This window comes from Nakaseomyces glabratus, chromosome F, assembly GCF_010111755.1.
Source record: "Nakaseomyces glabratus chromosome F, complete sequence".
NCBI lineage: Eukaryota > Fungi > Ascomycota > Saccharomycetes > Saccharomycetales > Saccharomycetaceae > Nakaseomyces > Nakaseomyces glabratus.
Genome location: NC_088956.1, coordinates 162,323 through 185,996, shown reverse-complemented (window position 1 = coordinate 185,996; position 23,674 = coordinate 162,323). Strand labels below are relative to the sequence as shown.

The following is a 23,674-nucleotide window of genomic DNA, read 5'->3' as shown; positions in this document are numbered from 1 at the left end:
ATCAAAGTATGTTAATGCATATGTTAAATATAAATTATATAGAACAGGAATGTTTTTCTAATTACAAGATAGTGTAGCAGATCTATATGCATATTGCTACGCCCTCAATTTGGAGGTGAGGATACCTATAACGTGAATTATGGTACTGTTTGGATGGAAAAATTACTCTAACACTAATCAGTTAGTGCCGATGAGTAACACCATCATTAGTGCTGTACCATAAATATGCATTTATATAGGAAGTATTGTGTATGCGGTATGGTAATAACAGCAACGTTTACACCTTATCTATCTTCATAAAACATCATTATAGTTAATTTCAAATAAGTTCCTTTATTATTTGTCCGTCTCAGAAATAATCTTGACATCTGTAAGGCTTAAAATTCCGAAACAAATACAGTTCTTTTTGTGTCTCTTAATTTCTTGAAATAATTGGCGTGGTTGGATTCAATTTGCTTCCAGTCCTTTACCAATTCTCTTTCTTTCATCAAATAACTTTTCATAAAATACGGATACTTTTCTATGAAATTGCGAAGAATATTATCTTTTTTCTCAAGGGAAAACTTATTCAGATACCTGTCGATGGCACAGGTAGCATCAGTGAATGTAGCCCACGTCATGTGCATATCAGTTGAAAATTTACCGGGGTTTTTCTTAACTTGTGCCAGCAGCCAAGAGGTATCGTGACGATTATACCTATATTCATTGGCCTGTAAGTGTTTTTTCTTGTTCAATAAGTTGAAACCGTGTATCAACTTATCATTACTTATTCTCAAGGCTTCTTCTATAGTCCTAGAATCTAGGAACATGTATGAGACTGCCTCATTGAGAAATTGATTTGTAATAGTAAACTCATGCTTGTGTAAATATTCGATCAGTTTTGGTATTTCTTCAAATTTTTTTCTGGCTACCAAATTTCTCAATCTATAGGTTAATATACCGTTAAAAATAGATTTCATTCGAAGATTTTTCACAGTTCTGGATGGCCGGTTTTCCAAATATTCTATTCGATTTAAAAAGTCTTCAAATATATCCTCAAAGTTATCCCACTGCTCGCATTCACCGTAGTAAACTAATTTTGACCTCATAGTAGTGAATTGATTATCAAATCTCAGTTTATCTGGAGATTTGTCATCAAATAGTATGTTAGTGTATTTATTCAGCAATTCGATCGCTCTATCAGTTAGATGTGACTTTGATAAGGACCGCACAAACCAATTTATTATGGATGGATGGATGCTGTTAGTAGTAATATTAAGTGTTCCACTAGACACACTTGTAAGAGTTTGTTCAAATAACTCCAGGAACTTGTTTAAGTTTTCTTCTTGAATAACATGAACTCTATATGATGCTTTCATCAGATACAGTAAAATCTTAGAATTTATTGGCATGTCAATTTCATTCGTAAGTCTGTATAGTTCAATTATCATTTGATCATTCTCTAGTTCATCATATTTTTCCATTACTCTTTCAAAAAGGGTTTCATCCACCAAAGATCTATTGCTCTTGATAAGTGAAAATAATAGGTCCTTTGCGGCATCAACGTCCTTTTTCGCATCAATGAAATACTTTATGAAATTCCTCATATACTCGGCATCTAACCTCTCACAATGTATTGACATTTCTTTGAAAAGAGATTCACATTCTTGTATTTGATGAGTTTTGATAAAATACGGTAAAATTGCATTGAAGACTTCAATATACTTGAAAGGGTTTTCAGTTTCTTTTCTGAACTTTTTAAACAAAGAGAGTGCCTTCATATCTTGCTCAGAATCCAGGTAGACTTTTATTAACACCGCGACAGAAGAAGCTGAAGGTGTTATATCATAATTTGTTTGCATGATATTAAATAATTCTTCAGCAATTAGGTGATTAGTAAATTTTGAGCAGAGTTGCATAAGAACTAAAAAGTGCTTTTCACGTATCATAGATTTATTTGTGTTTGTTATCTTCCTTAAGAATCTCAGAGCACCATCGATATCATTTATTTTTTTGTAAACATTGAACATAACAGTGTAAGTTCCCATTGATGGAGAAATTCCGTACTTATCGAACAGTTCAAAATGCTCGAAGCATCCTCGATAGTCGCCAGATCTGAAGTGTACTTCGAGTAAAGCTCTAATGACCATAAAATTTGGAATCAGTCCACGTCTCAATAATTGCTGGTACAGTTGGTCAACACTCTCAAGTTCACCCTGAGTTGCAAGAGCAGCCATAACTATCCCGTACTGTTCAATGCTTGGTAATTTCCCAATTCCAAATAGTGCATTGAACTGGTCTTGTAATGCAGACCAATCATAGGTTTTAGACAACGCGATCAATAGATAGTCAAATTGTTTCACATCAAGATGGGCCGACGGGTTATTTATATAAACATTCACAGCACCTTTGTAGTCCCTTTCCACAATTTTCGTTTGCATAATCCTTGTCAGATCATATGATGATAACGGGAGTTGATGTGCATGTTTGTACTCCCATATTAGCTGAATCATTTTAGTATCCTTGTCTCTGTTAAGAATTGACATTAGCGTTGATCCGAATTCAGAGCATAGAGTTGGGCCATGGGTGTCTTTCAAATAATCAAATACCTTGTATATTTGCCCATCTAACTTTTTTACCACGTTGATAGTAGAAATAATTGTTCCTATGTTGTATCTATTTTCCTTTTTCTGTGAAAAATCAGCATGACCAGTTAAGAGCTTCATCCATGCAGGCCAACGCTTGTAGAATTCTATAACATCAGAAGAGTTCTTTCCTAGTGCTGGTGAGCAACATTCATGGCATACTGTTCCTATCAGTAATAACATATCTCTCGTCTTGGTTAAAGCATACTTTTTTATCAAACTTGACATTAGATGATCTAATTCGTCATACCTCCTCAGTCGAGCCAATGCCTTCAGATATAATCTTATCTCTTGCAAAGTTGCCTGAGGACTTTCTCTTTCGTCCTTTAGAAGCTTGCTTGCACTATAAAGATAATCTGTCTCGAGCTTTGCCAGTACTTCATATGCGTTCCGCTTCGCGAGCCATTTCATTACAAGTTGTCTGTTTCCAGCGGAAAGTTGCTGTATAGGGAAGGTGTCTGTGAAATAGGATGTAAGCGTAGCCATTTCGGTCTGTGACATATTTTTCTCTTGCTTACAGATCATGCTCCTTATGGACTGATCCATAGCTGCGGGCAACACTTTCGGGACGCATGTTTTAGCTATCTTAGGGACCACCAGAGGTAACTTCATCTGCTAAGTGATTGTAACGATGTGATAAACCTAAAGAAAAAAAGAAGTCTGTTTTTCAGATCGTATGTTTGATGGATAGTCTTATTGTCGTAATCTAAATGTCATATGGCTAATGAATGATTCGCCTCGCCTCGCTTTGTATCGTCTCGTCTCTAGAAAGAGAAAATGATGGTAGTTATATTGCAACAATACTACAAAAAAAATCAAAATGTAAGTGCAATTCTGTTGTCAGTTGACTGGTTCATATACCTGTTTATGAATTAGCGGATTCATGCCTTGATTTTATGTCAAAGGCCTTTATTTCTCCAGCACTGGGCCTGCCAATGGGAAGGTTCTCTACCCGAAAAAATGGGAAAACGTGAAAAATTTCAGTGTGGCAGTTCAAATGAAATTTAGCGATGAGCTAACGATTCAGCAAAATAGTAGTTTGCACTTTGTGCATAGTCATCGATATTACTGGGATTTCTGAATTATTAACATCAAGAATAGGTGTATCCAATATTGTATTTTGGGAGAAAGAAACGAAGATAACGGACAGTTTTATTTGAGCCATGGCGGAATTTGGTAGAAATAAGAAGAGTAATGGTAAAAAGTTTACCAAAGAGTACAAAGTCAAGGCTATTCAGCAGAATATTACTAGGAAAGCCAGATTAAAGAAAGAGTATCTGAAAGCCTTAAAAGAGGAAGGTTATGCAGTGCCTGAGAAGGAAACCTCCCGCAGAGAGGTTAATGTTAAGAAGCTAAAAGAGGATAAGAGATTAGAAGGTAAGAAGAAGATAGATGAGAAGAAAGAACTTAAGAAGCAAAGGAAGAGGGAACAAAGAGAGAAGCTAGAAGAGCGTAGGAGGAAAGAGGAAGAAAAGGTCAAGATAATAAGACAAAAGGAGCAAGAGAGAGAGCAGAAGAGGCGAAAGATGACTAAGAGAACGAGATCCGGTCAACCTTTGATGGCTCCAAAAATTGAGGATCTTCTATCAAAGATTAAGAACGATGATACATATACCTTGTAATTCATAATTCGGAATGGCATCTGACTTTACTCCAACACAAAATGATAAAATATAATCAACATAAATTTGTTTTCCGCATATTGCATACATTTAAAATATACATACAATTTGTTTCTTCTTTTATATTTCCATATTTATTTACAGAAGTGAATACTAATACTATTATCAAGTTTCGTTAAAAGCTGTTGTTTGTTTATGAGATATTCTGGAAAGTTAGCAATGTGTGGTTGTTCCAGGTCAGCGCTGCCGTCACATAAATTATAATATCTACATGGTAGGACTAGCTGCGCTCAAAAGTTTTGGAATAATCTGTTGTAAGACTTTCTAAATATCGTTCAGCTTGTGGTCATAAGACTTCTATTTCTTTTGTTTCTTTTGGAATTCAGCTATCAACTCTTTCTGAACATGAGGAGCTGTAGGAGCGTAATGGCTGAATTCTAGAGAGAATTCACCCTTACCTTGTGTAGAAGCTCTTAATGAACTTGCAAAGCCAAACATAGTACTCAATGAGCATTCGGCCCTCAAGGTAAATTCGTCGTGGCCATTGTCAGTTTCTTGTATAACGGCTTGTAGCTTATTTAGCAAGCCAATGACATTACCTTGGAATTCATTTGGTGAAGTTACTGAAACTATCATAATAGGTTCCATAATAACCGGTTGAGCTTTTAGGAATGCGTCACGGAAAGCAGTTAAAGTAGCAACCTTGAAAGCAAGTTCGTTAGAGTCGACTGAGTGAATGGCACCATCATTGATCAACATCTTGACATTCAAGACTTTATGACCAATTAAAGGACCCCTTTCGCAAGCTTCATCAAATCCCTTGGCACAGGCAGATAGATATTTGTCAGGGATACGACCACCAACAACATGGGTCTCAAATACATTAGATTTATTACCTCCTTCAACTGGAGATAAATCACCAATGATTCTGGCGTATTGACCTGCACCACCAGACTGTTTCTTGTGAGTGTAGTCAAATTCGCTAGGAATAGTTATAGATTCTCTATAGGACACTTGAGGTTTACCAGTAATACATTCCACGTTATATTCACGCTTCATTCTTTCAACATAAATTTCTAAGTGCAATTCACCCATACCAGAAATGACGGTCTCCTTAGATTCAGGGTCAAATCTAACTCTAAATGTTGGATCTTCTTTTTGGAATCTATTCAGAGCTTTTGAAAAATTGGTGGAGTCCTTACTCTTTGGTGTGATAGATAGGGAAACCACAGCATCAGGGACAAACATTGAAGACATAGAATATTGTAAGGTACCGTCACTGAAAGTATCACCAGAAGAACAGTCGATACCAAATGTGGCACAAATTTCACCAGAGCCAACCTCATCAACATCTTCCATCTCATTGGAGTGCATTCTCACTAGTCTGGAAACCTTCACCTTCTTACCAGTTTTAACGTTAGTGATATAACTACCCTTCTTCAAACGACCCTGGTAGACACGAATATAGGTTAACTGACCATATTTACCTTCTTCAAGCTTGAATGCTAAGCCGACAAATGGTTGTTGAACAGAGGGGATCAAGTTGACTTTCGCTTCTTCATGTGCGATATCTAAACCAGTATTCAAAACTTCAGATGGATTTGGTAAGTAGTCCACAATGGCATCCAAAACGTGTTGTACACCAGTGTTAGCTAGAGCAGAACCCATCAATACAGGAGTGAATTTTCTGGCAATGGTTGCTCTACGGATAGCATCTTTCATTTCTTGGATGGTTGGTTCCTTCTCTTCTAAGAAGATCTCTGCCATATGTTCGTCAACATCGGCCAATGTTTCGATCAAAACTTGTCTCTTTTCTTCTGCAAGTGATTTCAACTCTTCAGGAATTGGACCACTCTCGATTATTTCACCGTTATCCCCCTTGTTATAGTAAGCCTTCATATCCAGTAAATCGACAACACCTTTCAGCTCTGATTCAGCTCCGATAGGAACCTGAACAGCGGCAGCCGGTAGTTTTAATTTAGAATTCAGTTGTTCAATAGCTTTGAAAGGATTAGCACCCATACGGTCCATCTTGTTAATGAAAGTGACTCTTGGGACATTGTATCTACGCATTTGACGGTCCACAGTCACAGTTTGGGACTGGACACCTGACACAGCACAGACAACAAGGACAGCACCATCCAGTACTCTCAAAGCTCTTTCGACTTCGATAGTGAAATCAATGTGACCTGGAGTGTCGATCAAGTTGAAATGGTAGCTATTCTTGTCCTTGTCCCAGGAACAGTAAGTGGCAGCGGACTGAATGGTAATACCTTTTTCTCTTTCTAAGTCCATGAAGTCCATAGTAGCACCGACGTTATCACGGCCTCTCACTTCATGAATCTCCTTGATCCTCTTGGTATAGTATAGCACTCTTTCAGTAAAAGTGGTCTTACCCGAATCAATATGTGCGGAAATACCAATGTTACGCAGCTTTTGCTGGTTTTGTATATCAACGGGGGTCAGCTTCTTATTTATTTCATCTATAACCACTTTCTCCTCGTCGTACTCACTTCTGTGAGCTCTGGAGAAGTGGAACCCTCTGGACAAGCTCCCTTGCAAAGGTCTGCTTATCTTCAGAAGGCCACACTTGCCCTGCATCACCACGGGAACCCTAGGTACCAGAAGCATAGTTGTATTTATTCAGTTGGTTATGGGCTTGGATTTGTCACAGGAGGTTATAGTCTTGAATTTTTATGTCAAGTCTTGTATAGTTTGTCGATGGTCCCTTGGGTTTGAAGGAAATTCCTCGAGGCGAAAAGATCGACGCTAAGTGGAAAAAATGTTGTTTGTGTGATAAACAAGTAGAACTGTAGTCATGATGTGTGGGGGGGAAGATAAATACTTATGAGCTCGTTAAAGTACTAAGATTACTATTACTACCAGTGCTCTGATGAGTAGGATAATGTAATTTCAGTTTTTTGGATTTCTAAGTGGGAGCTAAGCAACATGTATATGCGTGTAGTGGTTTCCGATAAAACCGCGCGCTCGGTCTGCTTGTATAGGATATAAATGCTATTGTGGATATGGTTATTATAGGGCATATGTAAATGTGTAAACTTGTACAATCTTAGTAACTGTATAGGGTTTATAAAGAAATAAGATGGTTCATTAAAAAAAAGGGCATTTAGTAAAAAAAAAACTATAAACGATGGATATACCATTTCTCTTATGATGGAGAATAAATAGCAGCTCCACCATTCCTGGGGTGAAACATATATGATTGAAAAGAACTAGTGGGAAGAAGAAAAAATGAAGAAATGTAAATAACTAAAACACAAAATAGATGTTTGGATGTTTTTGTTTCTAGAAATGAATAAGATCATATGGCAAAAAGGTGGTAAAAACTTTATAATGAAGAAAAAAAAATATGATATGAAATGGTAATTCTTGTGAGAAAGAATTAGTTAAAAACTATGCGGATATTGTTCTGGGTATTGAATATTGAACGTCAGAAAAAAACAGTAGGCGTTCAATATACTAGTCAAATGTTTGATATAAGTTTGAACTCTATGCCTGATATTGTGATTGTTTTCGTTTCTTATTTATTCATGCAGCAAAGCCAGATATTAGGTACAAAGAAAAACAAAGTTTTCTTCATGGTTGGTTTGTGGTTGGATTAAGCAACAATGTTGTAGACAGTTATGGAATATGAAAAAAAATTCTTTGTTGGGAGATTAATTCTTGTTCTCGAACCTTCTTAGTGTTTTAGTGAGAGAATAACAAGAATAATGTTTGGCGTTACGTGTGGGAAAAACTGGTAATTGGGTAACCGACGTCAGCGATATGTGACTCTGTAACTCAATGTAATCAATCGGTTTCGTCTGGATTTACCACAGTCAAAACATTATTGTTGCCCAGAGGTGGGGAACCCGGTACCAATGAACCGTTACTTATTCTTCTCGAGTCATCGAATGGGTTCGCTACCGCGAGGTGGTTGTTTGTGCTTGGTTTCCTATCCGGCATAGCCATCAAATCATTATTTTCGTAAGGGTCAGTGCCTGTTGCGGGTGGGTACATTGCCTTGTTTCGCAGCTCTTCGTCGAAGCTTCCCGATGAGGGGTCTCTATTAGAGGAGTATGGGGATGGGAACAGTTCGTTGTTCTCTGGGTATTCCACAGGTTTTATAGCTTCCTGGTATTCTTTCTCCATTCTCTCCTGCTCGCGTTTCAGGTTTATGTGTCTCAGTATTAGCAATGCAGCTACAGCGACCACACACGCGCCCACCACACCGCCGACCACACCACCTACGATTGCTCCCACGTTGGCTTTCTTCTTGTGCTTCCCGGAGTTGTTCTTGCCGCTGGAGTCGTCGTCGGAGCTGGTCGAGTTGCCGGCGTCCGTTGGCGCGGCGCTCTGCACAATGGTGCTGGTCCTGTAGATCACGGACCCGCTTATCGTCTTCAGGGAAGTGGAGTACACTATGGACGTGACGCCATTGTTCACCGTGCTGGAGGCGATCGTCGTGGCCTGCGTGGTGGGCTCCACGCTCGAGGAGGGCTCGATGGAGAGGCCTGTGCCCAGCGCCACCAGCCTAGAACTCGACAGCGTAGACGTAGGTCTTGTGTTGGTATTGGAGTTCGAGTTCGAGTTCGTATTGGTATTGGTATTAGTGTTTGAGTTTGTATTCGTGTTTGTATTCGTGTTTGTATTGGTATTGGAGTTGGAGTTGGAGTTGGAGTTGGAATTTGTATTTGTGTTTGTATTTGTGTTTGTATTAGAGTTTGAGTTTGTGTTGGAAGAGCTCTGGCTGGGGTTCCCGTTTCCTATCTGGAAGACTGAGTATGCTGAGTTCCCACCGCACATCTCCTGGGCGTATCCGAAGCAGTACGTGTTGCAACTTGAGCTGGTCTGGGAGGAAGGACTTGTGTTCCCGCAGAAGCACTGGTTGTGATTGAACAGCGCGAAGTACGCGGCACCCTTCTGCTGGCACCTGCTGTAGCAGTATGAGCTCGTCTGGTACGCATAGGTGTTATCCGATGAGAAGTCGCTGGGAAGCGACACGTAGCAGTTCATGTACGTATAGTCCGACTGGGCCCGCGTCACGGCCGCCAGCACCGCCAGTATAAGTAGCATCATCATATTAGTGGTCTGTTGTTTTGTGTATTATGGTATAATGTGTTATCTAGTTTAGAAATAGGATTCCTTTATAAATCTCTTGTTCAAACTTCGATTGGTAAATTTTTTGCTTGATAGGTTTTCCTGGTTTTCCTCCCCCCCCCCCCCGGGATGGAAGTACTGGTCTGCAAGTCTCCCTCCTCCCCCATCGACCATCGACCATCGACCATCGGCCACCAGTGCATTGAACAACTAAAAATATCTCTATGTACGTACCTCTCTATGCCAAGTTTCTCTACGTAGTTTTCTACGTTGTTTTCTACGTCTACTACAAGTGCTAGCTTGGGGGGAGGCTTCTCTCTCTCCTTTTCGCGTTTTCTCGGCTTCTGGACTTTGACACCAGTGCTTTTTCGCGTTTGTATCTCTGTATACGTGGTGGTGTGATGGGTACGTGACGTGTGAGTGGTAGTGGTCCTGGTGAACGGTGGACATCACGTTTATATCACTGGTTTTGTTATATCTTCACGTGTCTTCACGTGTCTCTCGTGTATTGTGTATTGTGTCTCGTGTCTCGTGTGTCTCTCTCGTGTGTCACTACCACCACCCCACGTATTTATACGTTCACTCTGTGCGGGGGGGAGGGATGCACGGTGGGGGTGGGAGCCATCTGTGCTCTGTGCTCTGTGCTCTGTGCTCTGTGCTCTGTGCTCTGTGGTGTGTGGTGTGTGATCTGTGCTCTGTGCTCTGTGATCTGGTCTTGTATATGCGAGATCTCGTTTGACATTTCGCGAGGCAGATCTATACGACTTGTAGTACGGTACCTCTTACCATTCTTGGAGTGGTGAATACAATGGTGCATACAATGGTAAATACAATGGTTAATTCAATAGTGGTACAATGGTGGTACAACTCATACTCATGCATCTGCTCTACTGTTTACATCTTCTTACTTCTTACTTCTTACTTCTCGCATCTTACTTCTTCTCACATCTCTACGATCCCATTGTTCTTTCGTTAAAATGCGTGTGTGCGGTTAGCGAAATGTAGCTGCACCTTAACGATCTCGTAAATACTTTCATAGAAAGAAAAGAAAAATATAGTAATGGGCACTTGCAATTGTTGATAGAGTATTTCAAAATGAAAAGGATTAAAAAAAATTTTCACTATATAAATTCAATTGGTTTTGACTTATATTCAAAAAATTTCCTTTTCCAACTCTACTCTCTATCCCTACCCAAAAAACATCCAACTCTTACTCTCGCTAACATAAAGAAAAACAACAATGAAGTTCTCCACTGTCGCTCCTCTAGCTTTCGCTGCCGCTGTCGCTCATGCCAGCAACCCAACCCCAATGCAATTGGCTGAATTGAACGCCGTCATGGAAGACTTGAAGACTAACCTACAGGACTACATGAACTTGGCCATGGACCCTAACTCTGGTTTCTCCTTGGCTGACATGCCTTCCGGTTTGATCCAATTGGGTATGGCCGTCGGTACCGCCACCGATGACTCCTACACCAGCATGTACTCCGACGTCGACTTCGCCGGTGTCGACAAGATGGTCACCATGGTCCCATGGTACTCTTCCAGATTAAAGCCATTGATCGACTCCCTATATGCCGCTGAAAACCCAGCCCCATCCACCTCCTCCGCTTCTCAAGCCACCCCAGCTCCAGCTGCTTCCTCCTCCGCCGCCCCAGCCGCCGGCTCTTCCACCCCAGCTCCAGCTCCAGTCTCCTCCGCCGCTCCATCCTCTTACGCCCCAGCCCCAATGGTCAACTCCACCATGCCAATGGCTAACGGTACCACCACCCAAACCACCACCCACTTGAGCACCAAGACCTCCACCATCTGCGACGAGGAATGCCACAAGTCCATGTCCACCGCTACCGCCTTCAAGAACGTCACCGACACCCAAACCACCACCTACTGCCCAGAGTCCTCTCTATTCAAGAACGGTACCTCCACCGTCACCAACATGCACACCACCACCTCCACTGTCTGCGAGACCTGTATCTCCAAGCCAGCTACTTCTTCCGCTAAGCCAGCTACTTCCGCTAAGCCAGCTTCTTCCGCTAAGCCAGCTGTCTCTTCCGCTAAGCCAGCTGTCACCTCCGCCAAGTCCTCTGCTGGTAAGACCACCGTCACCACTTCCACCATCAAGGTCTCCTTGACTTCCTCCAAGGCCGCTGCCCCATCCTCCGTCGTCATCCAACACCAAACCGTCAACGGTGCCGCTAAGGTCGCTGCCGGTATGGGTGCCGGTGTCCTAGCTGCCGCTGCTTTGTTGTTGTAAGTGTGAAGGAAACTCATTTTGCTTTTCCCCTCACCCAATTAGTTTTATTTTACAACCACAACCTTGGAAACCTCCTGCCGCCAGCTGGGCACCCTGTGACATGCGTGGGATCCCTTTAATTCCATTCCACTCTCTTGTAATACCGCCCGGCAGCGTGCATGAGCTCCCAAACCAACCCCTAGATGTTTCTTTGTAATTATAGAAGCGGGAGCACTCCCATTTGATCTGAAGTACAGGGCGTGCTCCTTAGAAGAGGATACAACATTTTATAACTAGTGTTCTTTTTTTTTCCATTAACGAAAAACAAATTATTAATACAATTTTCTCTACTTTCATAAAACAGTCTCATGTATTTTAAATATAATACCCTTTAATTATACACAAGTTGCGTTACTTAGCCAGGCAATCTGCGGTGCCTAGGTATTTTTGATTGTAATTATGATTTTGATTTACGGTTTCCCGTTTTCCCGTTCTCCTCAATTAAAACTGCGTACAGAAGAAAAAATTAAGGGCGCGATGAGCTAATAAAAGTATAAATTTATTAAGAACTTCAAGTATAAAGCCAATTGGGTATGTGATAGACCGCCCAGCTGGATACGTATTTTAGAAATGGTATTTCATAGGTTACAAAAAAATGGAGAAAGGAAAGCATTAAAAAATATGTCATTGAAATAAAAGGATTAGATTAAAATTATCTTATAAGGTGGAGGTAAGTCTTTAATTTAAAAAAAAGGCATTAAAATAAAACACTTACAACAACATAGCAGCGGCAGCTAGGACACCGGCACCCATACCGGCAGCGACCTTACCAGCACCGTTAGTGGTTTGGTGAGCTTGGATTTGACCGTCACCGATTTGAGAGATAGCCTTGGTGGTGGTTGGAGCAGCAGAGGATGGAGCAGCAGAAGAAGATGGCTTAGCGGAAGAGGATGGAGCAGCAGAAGAGGATGGTCTAGCGGAAGAGGATGGAGCAGCAGAGGAAGATGGAGCAGCAGAAGAGGAAGATGGAGCAGCAGAAGAAGATGGAGCGGCAGAAGAAGATGGAGCGGCAGAGGAGGAGGATGGGGCTGGGGTAGCAGAGGACAAAGCGGCGTTAATAGCTGGCAACAATCTGGAAGAGTACCATGGCAACTTTGGCAACAAAGCTTCGATACCCTTGAAGTCGACGCTTGGGTACAAAGAAGTGTAGGACTTGTCGGTAGCGGTTTGGATGGCTAGACCCAATTGTAGGACACCGGCTGGCAAGTCAGCGGCGGTGATACCAGAGTTAGGGTTGGCCAACAAGCCGGTGTAGTCGGACAAGTGGGAGGAGAAGTCCTGTAGGATAGCGTTCAATTCAGCCAATTGAGTAGCGTCTTGAGCAACGGCGAAAGCAGCCAAAGCGGAAACTAGAAGAGCAGTCTTAGTGTAAGCCATTTTTAAAATTTTTTTGGAAATAACGAGTGTAAGTTTTTTGTTATGTTGTTGTTGTTTTTTATATTAACAAGAAGGTACAAGAAATGGGATCTAATGCAAGTAAAAACGTCCTCTTTATATATGTCAAGAAAAAGAGAATTGGAGAATTGGGTTTTTTTGTTGATGTGATGAATGTAATATTGTTATTTACAATGAGCGAAGCTATCTTTAGCTAAAAGCTAGCTTCTAGCTAAATGGTAGCTAAATGCTAGCTAAAGACTGCAAAGCAGCCACCACAATTAACAACTAGCAAGTCCACTAGCTATTGACAGTAGTCGGTAATAATTACATTCGAGAAAGAGCATTTGATGGAGTCGAGATCTTGACTGCATCGCTCGCAGTATTGTTGAACCTCAAAGTGTTGAGTTAGCTTGTTTTCAGGTTGGAGGTCATAGTGGCTATCAATTATGAAGGTTGTATCCTGGAAGAGTGTAGTCCACTTCCCTCCCCCCACTGCGGTACTACGACACTGCGGTACTACGACACTACGACACTACCTCTCAAAGGTGTCGAGAAGTTGTGCTTTTTCCCGAATGGGGGATGTTCCGATGGGCTCTAGATGGTGTAATCCCGCCTTCGGTGCTGTGCTGGATGTAGTAAAAAGGGGCAGAAGGGGGAGGGGTATGGAATATATTGTGGATTATGGAACTGGGTGTGCGGTTTGTTGTGTGCGTTGTCTACGTTGTCTACGTTGTCTACGTTGTCTACGTTGTCTACGTTGTCTACGTTGTCTACGTTGTCTACGTTCCTTACTCTCGGAGTGGGATTACCTCAACTTAGAAAATGAGGCAGGGAAGGGGAAGGGGAAGGTGTATAACATTTTCCGGTCCGGTAGTATGTGATGTAGGGGTTAATGAATTAGTATATCCTAATTGGGATATAATACAAGGTGGATACCCCGATTGGGGAACTGACGTTGACATGACATGATAAAGACCCCAACAAAAAATTCCAAATAGAGTTCTAGATAGGCAGCCCAGGAAGTGGAGACAAGGCCTTCCCCCCCCCTCAGTCGATCTCTCCTAGGGGAGGGGAGGAGAGGGACCGGGTGAAAGGCGTTAGCATTTCATACCCATGAAGTGCTCATGTGATTGCTATATTAGCCCGATTGGGTGCGACTTGAAAGCCAATTTGGCTAAGTGTATACTGTATAAAACTACCTCGTAAAGAATTTGTATTAATAAGCTCAAGAAACAATGGGTGCCATCCGCGGGTATCAACGATAACTCAACAATATCCCACACAGATCCCTCTTGCACTTTATTTTTATAAAACCTGTAGATCCATTTTTGTTGAGTTATCCCACATAATTAAACTCTTATCGGAACGCACGGAAAATCTCTCATCAGTTTTCTTCGCTTTCGGAAACGTTATAGTATAACTTAGATTTGCTCAACATAAAAAAAAAGGAATTTCGTACATAGCTATTTGGATTTGCTAGTGGATAATGATATTTACACATGGTGTTACCGTTGCCAGTTATTGTTGTTTGAAATGTTTTCCTCCAGTCTGTTTTTATGTTTTGGTTGTGGATTGGTGGTGTTACTTGCATGAGGGAGGGTGCCAGGTTGTACCCAAATGTATAGTACCAAGTGATATAGCCTTTTTGTGTGGCACCCTGGGGATGCTCTTTTTCAAAAAATGGAAAGCAGGACGCTAATGAGATATTGTATGCGTGAAGATGGGCATGTTCATTGTGTTGATGTATATGAAGGTAGATATGATATATACTAGCCGCTGAATAGTCAATATACTGCACGTGTAAATCGTCACTCTTGTGATATCTCTACCTTTCCAGTAATTCTTCCCCACCAGGTTCCTCCCCCCCCAGTGATTACTATAACATATCATTTGAGTCGTATACTTTAGTGTGGAGGGAGCTATATTTGGACTGCACACCAATTATACGGGGAAAGTGGAGATGGCTGCATTTCAGTATTATACCGTCTCGCTCACATACTCTCGTACCCTGTACCTCTCTCTCTCTGAATTCTGGACGAAAGCATAGAATCCCCAGTAGTGGCATCCTTCTTTTTTTTCTTCACATGAGATCTGAGATGCGCATCAGAAAGACATTTCCATTCCTACGGGGAATATTTAGGGACTTCTTTTTTTGCCACGTTCGTTTAGTTTCTCCGAGAATTAAGGGTCCTACTCACTATGGGGGGTGTATTCCACTGCAGTTACTTGCATGTTGCCTCTCTCTCTCTCTGTCTGTTAAATCTCCCCCCTCCATTGTTCCATTGTTTGATTTCTTTCTTTTTCCCCTTCTGACACTTTAACGATTGCGTGCCCTGCAGGTAATGTGCCGGTAGGAATGCAAACGAATCCCGTTTCACCATCCCATTCATTAGCCACTACGAGATTCTTCCGCCCCGTACAAGTGTCCTGCCATTCGTAATGATGATCGTAATCGTTGTTGTAATGGTAATGGTAATCGTACTTGTAATCGTACTTGTAATCGTACTTGTAATGATGTCTTGGTGCCATAAGGATTGACTTATACGTAAGGTATGGGGCTAAAGTATAAAACAAATAAAGTAAAACACGCTTTTGTGTTTTTAATATACTCGTACTGGTGCTTATACCATTCGATGTTATTTATTCTTTTTGGCGATTGCAAACAATAATAATCATAACTGCGGAGAGCAACTCGCTATATTCGTTCATCCTTTTCTTTGGAAGAATTATTCAAAGAATTACAAAGAGAGAGAAGAGATATATCTGATTTCAATAGCTTTTCATATATTAAGAGAGTACTTATTCTTTTGATCCAGGAAGAACAAAAAAAGAGAAGCTTCCTTTTTAGAATAAAATTTTTTTAAACTTAACTTGTTGCCGCGCTATAGCCATATACAAGTTCTCCTTATCTTTCCGCATCCCCACATCCCCCCAACTATCAATTTTCTTTAAATCAAGGAAAATCTATTACATTCGCTATTAATCTCTACTATCTTTATCTTAGTTTTTTGAAATTCTCGGAAAGAAACATCAAATCAAAAAATTTTAACCTTCTAAAACTTGTTCTTTTTTTGGGAAATATAAGATGTCTTTGGCAGATTATTTCACACCGGTGCCTAACGCATCGGTGACATTCGAAGGAACTACCGTGAATTTGAATGAAACCGCTACTGGTTCCGCTCATTCCCACGCTGAGGACCCAGAGTTCGGAGAAAAATTGCCGCTACCTTCAGTGTCCCCTTGCGAAAATGGCCAAGTGGTAGACCTGACTTTCCAAGCCACTGCAGGTGAAATGGTGCTAGTGCTCGGTGCCCCAACGTCGGGTATCTTCAAGTCCCTGTTTCACGCCCACAAGCACCTGAGTTATTCCCCTCAGGGTTCCATCAGGTTCAAGGACAACGAGTTCAAGGCATACTCGTCGAAATCCCCACACCAGATCATTTACAATAACGAACAAGACGTGCACTTCCCTTTCTTGACCGTCAACCAGACTGTCGATTTCGCACTCTCGTGTAAATTCGATATCCCAAAGGAAGAGCGTGAAAACATGCGTAATGAACTGTTAAGAGAGTTCGGTCTGTCCCACGTCGGTGACACCATTGTCGGTAACGACTACTTCCGTGGTGTCTCAGGTGGTGAAAGAAAACGTATCTCCATTATCGAGACTTTCATCGCCAATGGTTCCGTATACCTGTGGGATAACTCCACAAAAGGTCTGGATTCCTCAACCGCTTTGGATTTCTTGACCATTCTACAAAAAATGGCAAGAACTACTCGTTCCGTTAACCTGGTCAGAATCTCTCAAGCTTCCGACAAGATCGTCGAGAAATTCGATAAGATCCTGATGCTTTCGGACTCTTACCAAGTATTCTACGGTACCGTCGACGAATGTTTGCATCATTTCCGCGATAACCTTGGCATCAAGAAGGATCCAAATGACTGTATCATCGAATACTTGACTTCTATTTTAAATTTTCAATTCAGAACTAAGTCTCTAGACATAACAGGTTCTTCCGAGGACCTAGATCTAAAGGATACAGACCACAATGAACAAACTTTCTCGGGCATTGCTTCTTCTCTATGCTCAGAAGTTGATTTATACACCCAATGGAAAAAATCCTCTTACTACCAAGATATCAAGGAGCAAATCGGAGCCTTCAACGTCGAAAACAAAGCTGATGGTAATCACATCAACCCAGAGGATGTCACAAAGACATTTGACATTCCATTAAAGAAGCAAATTCTATACTGTACTAAGAGAGCTTTCCAAAGAAGTTTGGGTGACAAAGCCTATATGATTTCTCAAGTGATCTCGGTTATTATCCAGTCATTGGTTATTGGTTCGCTTTTCTACGACATTCCAATGACTACCATTGGTTCTTTCTCTAGAGGTTCTTTGACCTTTTTCTCCATTCTGTTCTTCACTTTCTTGTCGCTAGCTGATATGCCAATTGCTTTTCAAAGACAAGCTGTTGTTAAGAAACAAACATTGCTGCATTTCTACTTTAACAGTGTCGAAACTTTGGCAACTACATTGTTTGATTATTGTTTCAAGTTCTGCTTAGTGGTCATTTTCACCATTATTCTTTACTTCTTAGCTCATCTGCAATACAATGCCGCTAGATTCTTTATCTTCCTGCTGTTCCTTTCTGTCTACAATTTCTGTATGGTCTCATTGTTCTCCCTAACAACAATGTTTACACCAACTATCTCTTTGGCTAACTTGTTCGCTGGTATTCTATTACTTGCCATTGCTATGTACGCCTCTTATGTTATTTACATGAAGGATATGCATCCATGGTTTGTATGGATTGCCTACTTGAACCCTGCAATGTACGCTATGGAATCAATCCTAGCCAATGAAATGTTCAACTTGAAACTTGACTGTACTGAATCTGTCGTTCCTCGTGGTCCTACTTATCAAAATGTTCCTGTCACCAACAAAGCCTGTGCTTGGCAAGGTGCTACTTTGGGTAATGATTATGTTAGAGGTAAGGATTACTTGAAGAACGGTTTGAGTTATAAGTACAGCCATGTCTGGAGAAACTTTGGTATCTTGATTGGTTTCCTTTGTTTCTTCATAGCCATGAACTTGTTTGCTTCCGAATACATCAAGCCATTGTTCTACAATGATGGTCCAGAAGCTGTTCAACATTTCATTAACAGATGGTTCCGCAGATCAGCCACTCATTCTACTACCTCATCTTCTTCTCCTGAAAACATTAAGTTGAAGGAAGATGTTGTTGTTAAGTCTGCTTCCCTATCTTCCACCTCTTCTCTATCATCCTCTGAAACAGCTAAGTCTAATCCATTTGCTGACAAGACTGTGCAAGCGCAAAAGCATGTTATCTCATGGAAGAATATCAACTACACTGTTGGTGGTGATAAGAGACTGATTAACAATGTCTCTGGTTACATTGGTTCTGGTTTGACTGCCTTGATGGGTGAATCTGGTGCAGGTAAGACTACTTTGTTGAACGTTTTGTCTCAAAGAACAGAATCAGGTGTGGTTAGTGGTGAAATTTTGATTGATGGTAAACCATTGACCAACGAAAACGCTTTCAGAAGAAGTATTGGTTTTGTGCAACAACAAGATATTCATTTGGAACTATTGACTGTTAAGGAGTCGTTGGAAATCTCCAGTGAATTAAGAGGTGATGGTGATATGGAATATGTCGAAAGTATTTCTGAACTATTGAAGTTGCCTCTTGACTCTCTTGTACGTGAGTTGAACCCAACTCAAAGGAAACTGCTATCTATTGGTGTCGAATTGGTCACTAAACCATCTTTGCTATTGTTTTTGGATGAACCTACCTCTGGTTTGGATGCTGAAGCCGCTTTGACTATTGTTCAGTTTTTGAAAAAACTTTCTCTACAAGGTCAAGCTATTTTCTGTACTATTCATCAACCTAGTAAGAGTGTTATTAGCTACTTTGACAACATCTATTTGTTGAAACGTGGTGGTGAATGTGTATACTTCGGCCCAACTAGTGAAGCTTGTGGTTACTTTATGTCTTATGATAAATCTTTGACCTACGATCCTGAAAGCGACAATCCTGCTGATTTTGTTATTGATGTTGTTGGTAACAATGAATCAATGGAAGAAATGGATGACAAGGCTGACTTTGCTATCAGAGAGGAAAACCCATGGTCCACCCGTTGGGAAAACTCACATGAAAGAAAGAATATTGATGAGACTGTTGTTAGACTTGAACAAGAGGCTGCTGCTTCAGGCGTTGATTTCACTACAGCTGTTTGGGAGCAACCTTCTTACATGAAACAATTGATTATGATTACTAAGAGACAATACACTTGTACTAGAAGAGATAGATCTTACATTGCCGCTAAATACTTGTTAAATGGTGGTGCTGGTTTGTTTATCGGTTTCTCTTTCTGGAAGATCAAACATACTATTTCCGGTCTTCAAGACACTATCTTCTTCTGTTTCATGGCTCTTTGTGTTTCTTCACCATTGATTAACCAAGTGCAAGATAAGGCTTTACAATCAAAGGAAGTCTTTATTGCCAGAGAATCGAGATCTAACACCTACCACTGGACCTGTCTACTGCTAGCTCAATTTATCATTGAACTACCTCTGGCTATGTCCAGTTCGACATTGTTCTTTGTCTGTGCATTCTTCTGTTGTGGTTTCGATAACAGCGGTAAAGTTGCTGGTGTCTTCTACTTGAACTACATCTTATTCAGTGCTTATTATTTAACATTGGGTCTATGGTTAATTTACACAGCTCCAAATCTTCAAACTGCCGCTGTGTTTGTTGCCTTTATTTACAGTTTCACAGCTTCTTTCTGTGGTGTCATGCAACCTTATGCTTTATTCCCAGGTTTCTGGAAGTTTATGTACAGAGTGTCACCATACACTTACTTCGTTGATACTTTTGTCAGTACACTGCTTCACAACCGTAAGGTTATCTGTAACACCGGTGAAATGGTTCCAGGTCAGCCAACTGGTGGTAAGACTTGTGGCCAATTCTTCAAGGCTTATATTGACGAATATGGTGGATGGTTGAAGAATCCAAACACTTTCACTGTTTGTGCATACTGTACCTATGATACTGGTGATGATTTCTTAAAGCAACAAAATATGTCCCATAGCCACATCTGGAGAAACTACGGTATCGAGTGGGCTTTCGTTGCATTTAACTTCTTCGCCATGTTTGCTGGTTACTACTTAACCTACGTTGCCAAGGTATGGCCAAAGGTTTTTAAGTTCATCATGAAATTGATCCCAACTGGTATCAAGTCTAGAGCATCCAAGGACTAAGAGTGACTCCTACAAGCTTTTAATGAAATAACAATTCCATTTTATTCTTAAATTTAACACTTTTCTTTAATCTACTAATACTAATGCTCAAAATTCCCGGTTTTTTCACCTTTACAGCAAAAAAGCTATACAACAAAATTTAAAATATAATTTAAAAAAAAAGCATTTTCACTTCACTGACACACATACCCACCTCCAACGGTACTATAACACCCTTTGAACCTGTTTAATTCAAAGAGTAGTAGTTCCGTTCTTATTTTTGTTACAACTTCCTTTATTTTTTTTTTTTTCGTTATATTGTTTTTTTAGACTTTTTAATTTATTTCTAACATATATAGAGTAATCAATGTAAACTATCTCGTTTTTTAGTTATGGCAAATATCTTCTTCAGAGGTTCAATTATCAATATAGTAGTAACAATCGCAAGAAAATACCTCAGGTTCGCCTCGTATAAGCAATATTTCCGACCAAGTAAAAACACTGACGTTACGCAGTTCTTACACAAACAGATTCATCTCCTATTCTGACCAAGAAAACAGTCAGTTTAAAAAACAGACCAACTGGCCAGATAATGTAAATAGATATTCGGGCCCCACCCACACCTTTATACTCTATATGAACTCACATGACCCATTACGTACAACAGCATTGTGTACGTTTTTTGGGAATCCACGTAGAGCAAGAGGAGAGCAACGAGCTCAAGGGGAAACGATTTGTCCACTGAACTGTCAAAAAGGCTTTGATTTGAGCAATTGCAAGTGGAATTGGCAAGAAGTCTAAGCGCTGTTGGTATAAGTTTCAGCGCAGGAGTAGCACCGATATTGGAACAATAAGAGTCTTGTTGACAAATTAGAAGTTGCTCAGCCAAAGGACAATTATTTGCGGTTTTACTGAAATAGGATCTTTTGAAGATGATGCGAGGTTTCAAGCAGCGGTTGATCAAGAAGACGACTGGATCTTCTAGTTCAAAGAAGAAGGACAAAGAGAAGGAGAAGGAGAAGGAGTCGAAGCATGCTACTCCTACTAGGAAGTCCTCGTCTTCTAGTATTAAGTCAGGCAGTGAGAAGAGTAACAAAGCTACGGGGAATTCTGGTGTCTCCAGCAGCCACGGGTCAAAAAGTCACACTAGTTCAGGTCTTACATCCAGATCTCCTACCGTTTCAGCGACTACGTCCAGCTCTTCAATCTCTAGCAAGACTGGGAACAGTCAGGGTGCCGATGACACGCAGACGGAGACTCCTAATCAACATCAGAAGGTATCCCACGAGACTCCAAGCATAACCATTTCTGATGACAATACGGCCAAATCTACACCAAAGGCACATCCAACTTTACTTGGAGCTGCCACGGCGATCAGCCCATCGTCCCCACAATCACCAGGGTCAGCCAGTTTTGGTCACGGAGTATCCTCTGGAATTAACGATGACAATAACTCACCTTCTTATGGCGGATCTTCACCAGGAATTGATATCCCAAGGAGCTCGCACTCATTTGAAAAGCTACCAACACCTACTAAACTCAATCCCGACTCTGATGTGGACTTGATAAGAACTCCTCAACGTCACTATTCATCAAGATTTGAACCATCCAGATACACACAATTGACCAAGTTACCTAACTTCGATGAAGTCTCCCCTGAAGAGAGAATACCTTTATTCTTAGCAAAAGTGGATCAATGTAATACCTTGTTTGATTTCAATGATCCAAGTTTTGATATTCAAGGTAAGGAAATAAAGAGAATAACCCTGCAAGAGTTGATAGAATTTATTGTCACCAATAGATTCACCTACACACACGAAATGTATGCTCACATTGTCAACATGTTCAGCATTAATTTATTTAGGCCAATACCACCACCTGTAAACCCAATCGGTGATATATACGACCCAGACGAGGATGAACCAGTCAATGAACTGGCATGGCCTCATATGCAGTTGGTGTATGAATTTTTCTTGAGATTTGTCGAAAGTCCAGATTTCAACCACCAAATAGCGAAGCAGTATATCGATCAAGAATTTATCCTAAAATTGCTAGAACTATTTGACAGTGAAGATATTAGAGAAAGAGATTGTCTAAAGACTACTCTTCATAGAATATATGGTAAATTCTTAAGTTTAAGAAGTTTTATCCGCCGGTCGATCAATAATATATTTTTGCAATTCGTCTATGAGACTGAACGTTTCAATGGTATTGCTGAACTCCTAGAAATATTGGGATCCATCATTAATGGGTTTGCACTACCATTAAAGGAAGAGCATAAGATCTTTTTAGTAAGGATACTCATCCCATTACATAAAGTACGCTGCCTCTCGTTGTATCATCCTCAACTTGCATACTGTATTGTTCAATTTCTAGAGAAAGAACCACTTTTAACAGAAGAAGTGGTAATGGGCTTACTGCGTTACTGGCCTAAGATAAATTCTACTAAGGAGATTATGTTTTTGAATGAGATAGAGGATATATTCGAAGTCATAGAGCCGTTAGAGTTTATCAAGATCGAGGTACCTTTGTTTGTTCAACTGGCAAAATGTATCTCGTCACCACACTTTCAAGTAGCTGAAAAAGTACTCAGTTACTGGAATAACGAATATTTTTTGAATCTGTGTATAGAAAACGCTGAGGTGATACTGCCAATTATCTTCCCTGCCCTATATGAACTAACCTCCCAATTGGAATTAGATGGTACAAACGGTGAGGAAAGTATATCAGACCCATATATGCTTGTTGAACAAGCAATTAATTCTGGTTCATGGAACAGGGCCATCCATGCAATGGCTTTCAAGGCACTGAAAATATTTTTGGAAACAAATCCTATTTTATATGAGAACTGTAACTCCCTGTATCTATCAAGTGTGAAAGAAACTCAACAAAGAAAAGTAGAAAGAGAAGAAAACTGGAGCAAGCTGGAAGAATATGTCAAAAACTTGAAGATAAGCGAATCAGCTAGTGGACAGAATCTTGATTCGGCTAGCAACGAGGGCTCCACTGAACAAATGACTATCGATGTTGAACAGAAAGATACACACATGTCTAGTTTGCAGAGTGATGATGACTATCACGAAACAAATGCTGTTCTAGCAAATGATGCTGCTGAAAAATAATCAGCAATCCTTTATTAATAGCATTATTAAAATAAATATCTTAGTTATGAGACGTTTCTAGAATATAGAGCTTTTCTTTAGGGACAAACAAGTTATATTAAAGTTAATACCTTATTTCATTGGTAATTACCATAGTTGTAAAATGAAATCTTCATTCATTTAAACTGATCATAATCTCCTATTGTAAAACAGAAAATATAACGTATTACTTGAGCGGGTATCAGATCAAAATTTAACTGAGGATATTTGTTACACCTTTATGAAAAGTCATCCAA

At 40.4% G+C, this 23,674-nt stretch overlaps 8 protein-coding genes across 8 annotated transcripts; 4 read left to right on the top strand and 4 right to left on the bottom strand.

Annotated features, from left to right (window-relative positions):
- Window positions 1-377: 377 nt before the first annotated feature.
- On the bottom strand, window positions 378-3,236 carry PET309 (Pet309p; the record flags this gene model as incomplete). Its single annotated transcript, XM_446040.1, has 1 exon — window positions 378-3,236. One exon carries the CDS (start codon window positions 3,234-3,236, stop codon window positions 378-380), a length of 2,859 nt encoding a protein of 952 aa, XP_446040.1.
- A 551-nt stretch (window positions 3,237-3,787) lies between these two features.
- Window positions 3,788-4,246, top strand: FYV7 (Fyv7p; the record flags this gene model as incomplete). The annotated part of the gene is made up of 1 exon (XM_446039.1): window positions 3,788-4,246. One exon carries the CDS (start codon window positions 3,788-3,790, stop codon window positions 4,244-4,246), a length of 459 nt encoding a protein of 152 aa, XP_446039.1.
- A 357-nt stretch (window positions 4,247-4,603) lies between these two features.
- Window positions 4,604-6,877, bottom strand: MEF1 (Mef1p; the record flags this gene model as incomplete). The annotated part of the gene is made up of 1 exon (XM_446038.1): window positions 4,604-6,877. The coding sequence occupies one exon, from the start codon at window positions 6,875-6,877 to the stop codon at window positions 4,604-4,606; it is 2,274 nt and encodes a 757-aa protein (XP_446038.1).
- Window positions 6,878-8,056: 1,179 nt separating this feature from the next.
- SLG1 (Slg1p) lies at window positions 8,057-9,328 on the bottom strand (the record flags this gene model as incomplete). The annotated part of the gene is made up of 1 exon (XM_446037.1): window positions 8,057-9,328. The coding sequence occupies one exon, from the start codon at window positions 9,326-9,328 to the stop codon at window positions 8,057-8,059; it is 1,272 nt and encodes a 423-aa protein (XP_446037.1).
- Window positions 9,329-10,586: 1,258 nt separating this feature from the next.
- Window positions 10,587-11,600, top strand: TIR2 (SRP1/TIP1 family protein; the record flags this gene model as incomplete). Its single annotated transcript, XM_446036.1, has 1 exon — window positions 10,587-11,600. The coding sequence occupies one exon, from the start codon at window positions 10,587-10,589 to the stop codon at window positions 11,598-11,600; it is 1,014 nt and encodes a 337-aa protein (XP_446036.1).
- A 750-nt stretch (window positions 11,601-12,350) lies between these two features.
- On the bottom strand, window positions 12,351-13,016 carry TIR1 (SRP1/TIP1 family protein; the record flags this gene model as incomplete). Its single annotated transcript, XM_446035.1, has 1 exon — window positions 12,351-13,016. One exon carries the CDS (start codon window positions 13,014-13,016, stop codon window positions 12,351-12,353), a length of 666 nt encoding a protein of 221 aa, XP_446035.1.
- Window positions 13,017-16,101: 3,085 nt separating this feature from the next.
- On the top strand, window positions 16,102-20,298 carry AUS1 (ATP-binding cassette sterol transporter AUS1; the record flags this gene model as incomplete). Its single annotated transcript, XM_446033.1, has 1 exon — window positions 16,102-20,298. The coding sequence occupies one exon, from the start codon at window positions 16,102-16,104 to the stop codon at window positions 20,296-20,298; it is 4,197 nt and encodes a 1,398-aa protein (XP_446033.1).
- A 911-nt stretch (window positions 20,299-21,209) lies between these two features.
- Window positions 21,210-23,399, top strand: RTS1 (protein phosphatase 2A regulatory subunit RTS1; the record flags this gene model as incomplete). Its single annotated transcript, XM_446032.1, has 1 exon — window positions 21,210-23,399. The coding sequence occupies one exon, from the start codon at window positions 21,210-21,212 to the stop codon at window positions 23,397-23,399; it is 2,190 nt and encodes a 729-aa protein (XP_446032.1).
- Between the last annotated feature and the right edge of the window lie 275 nt (window positions 23,400-23,674).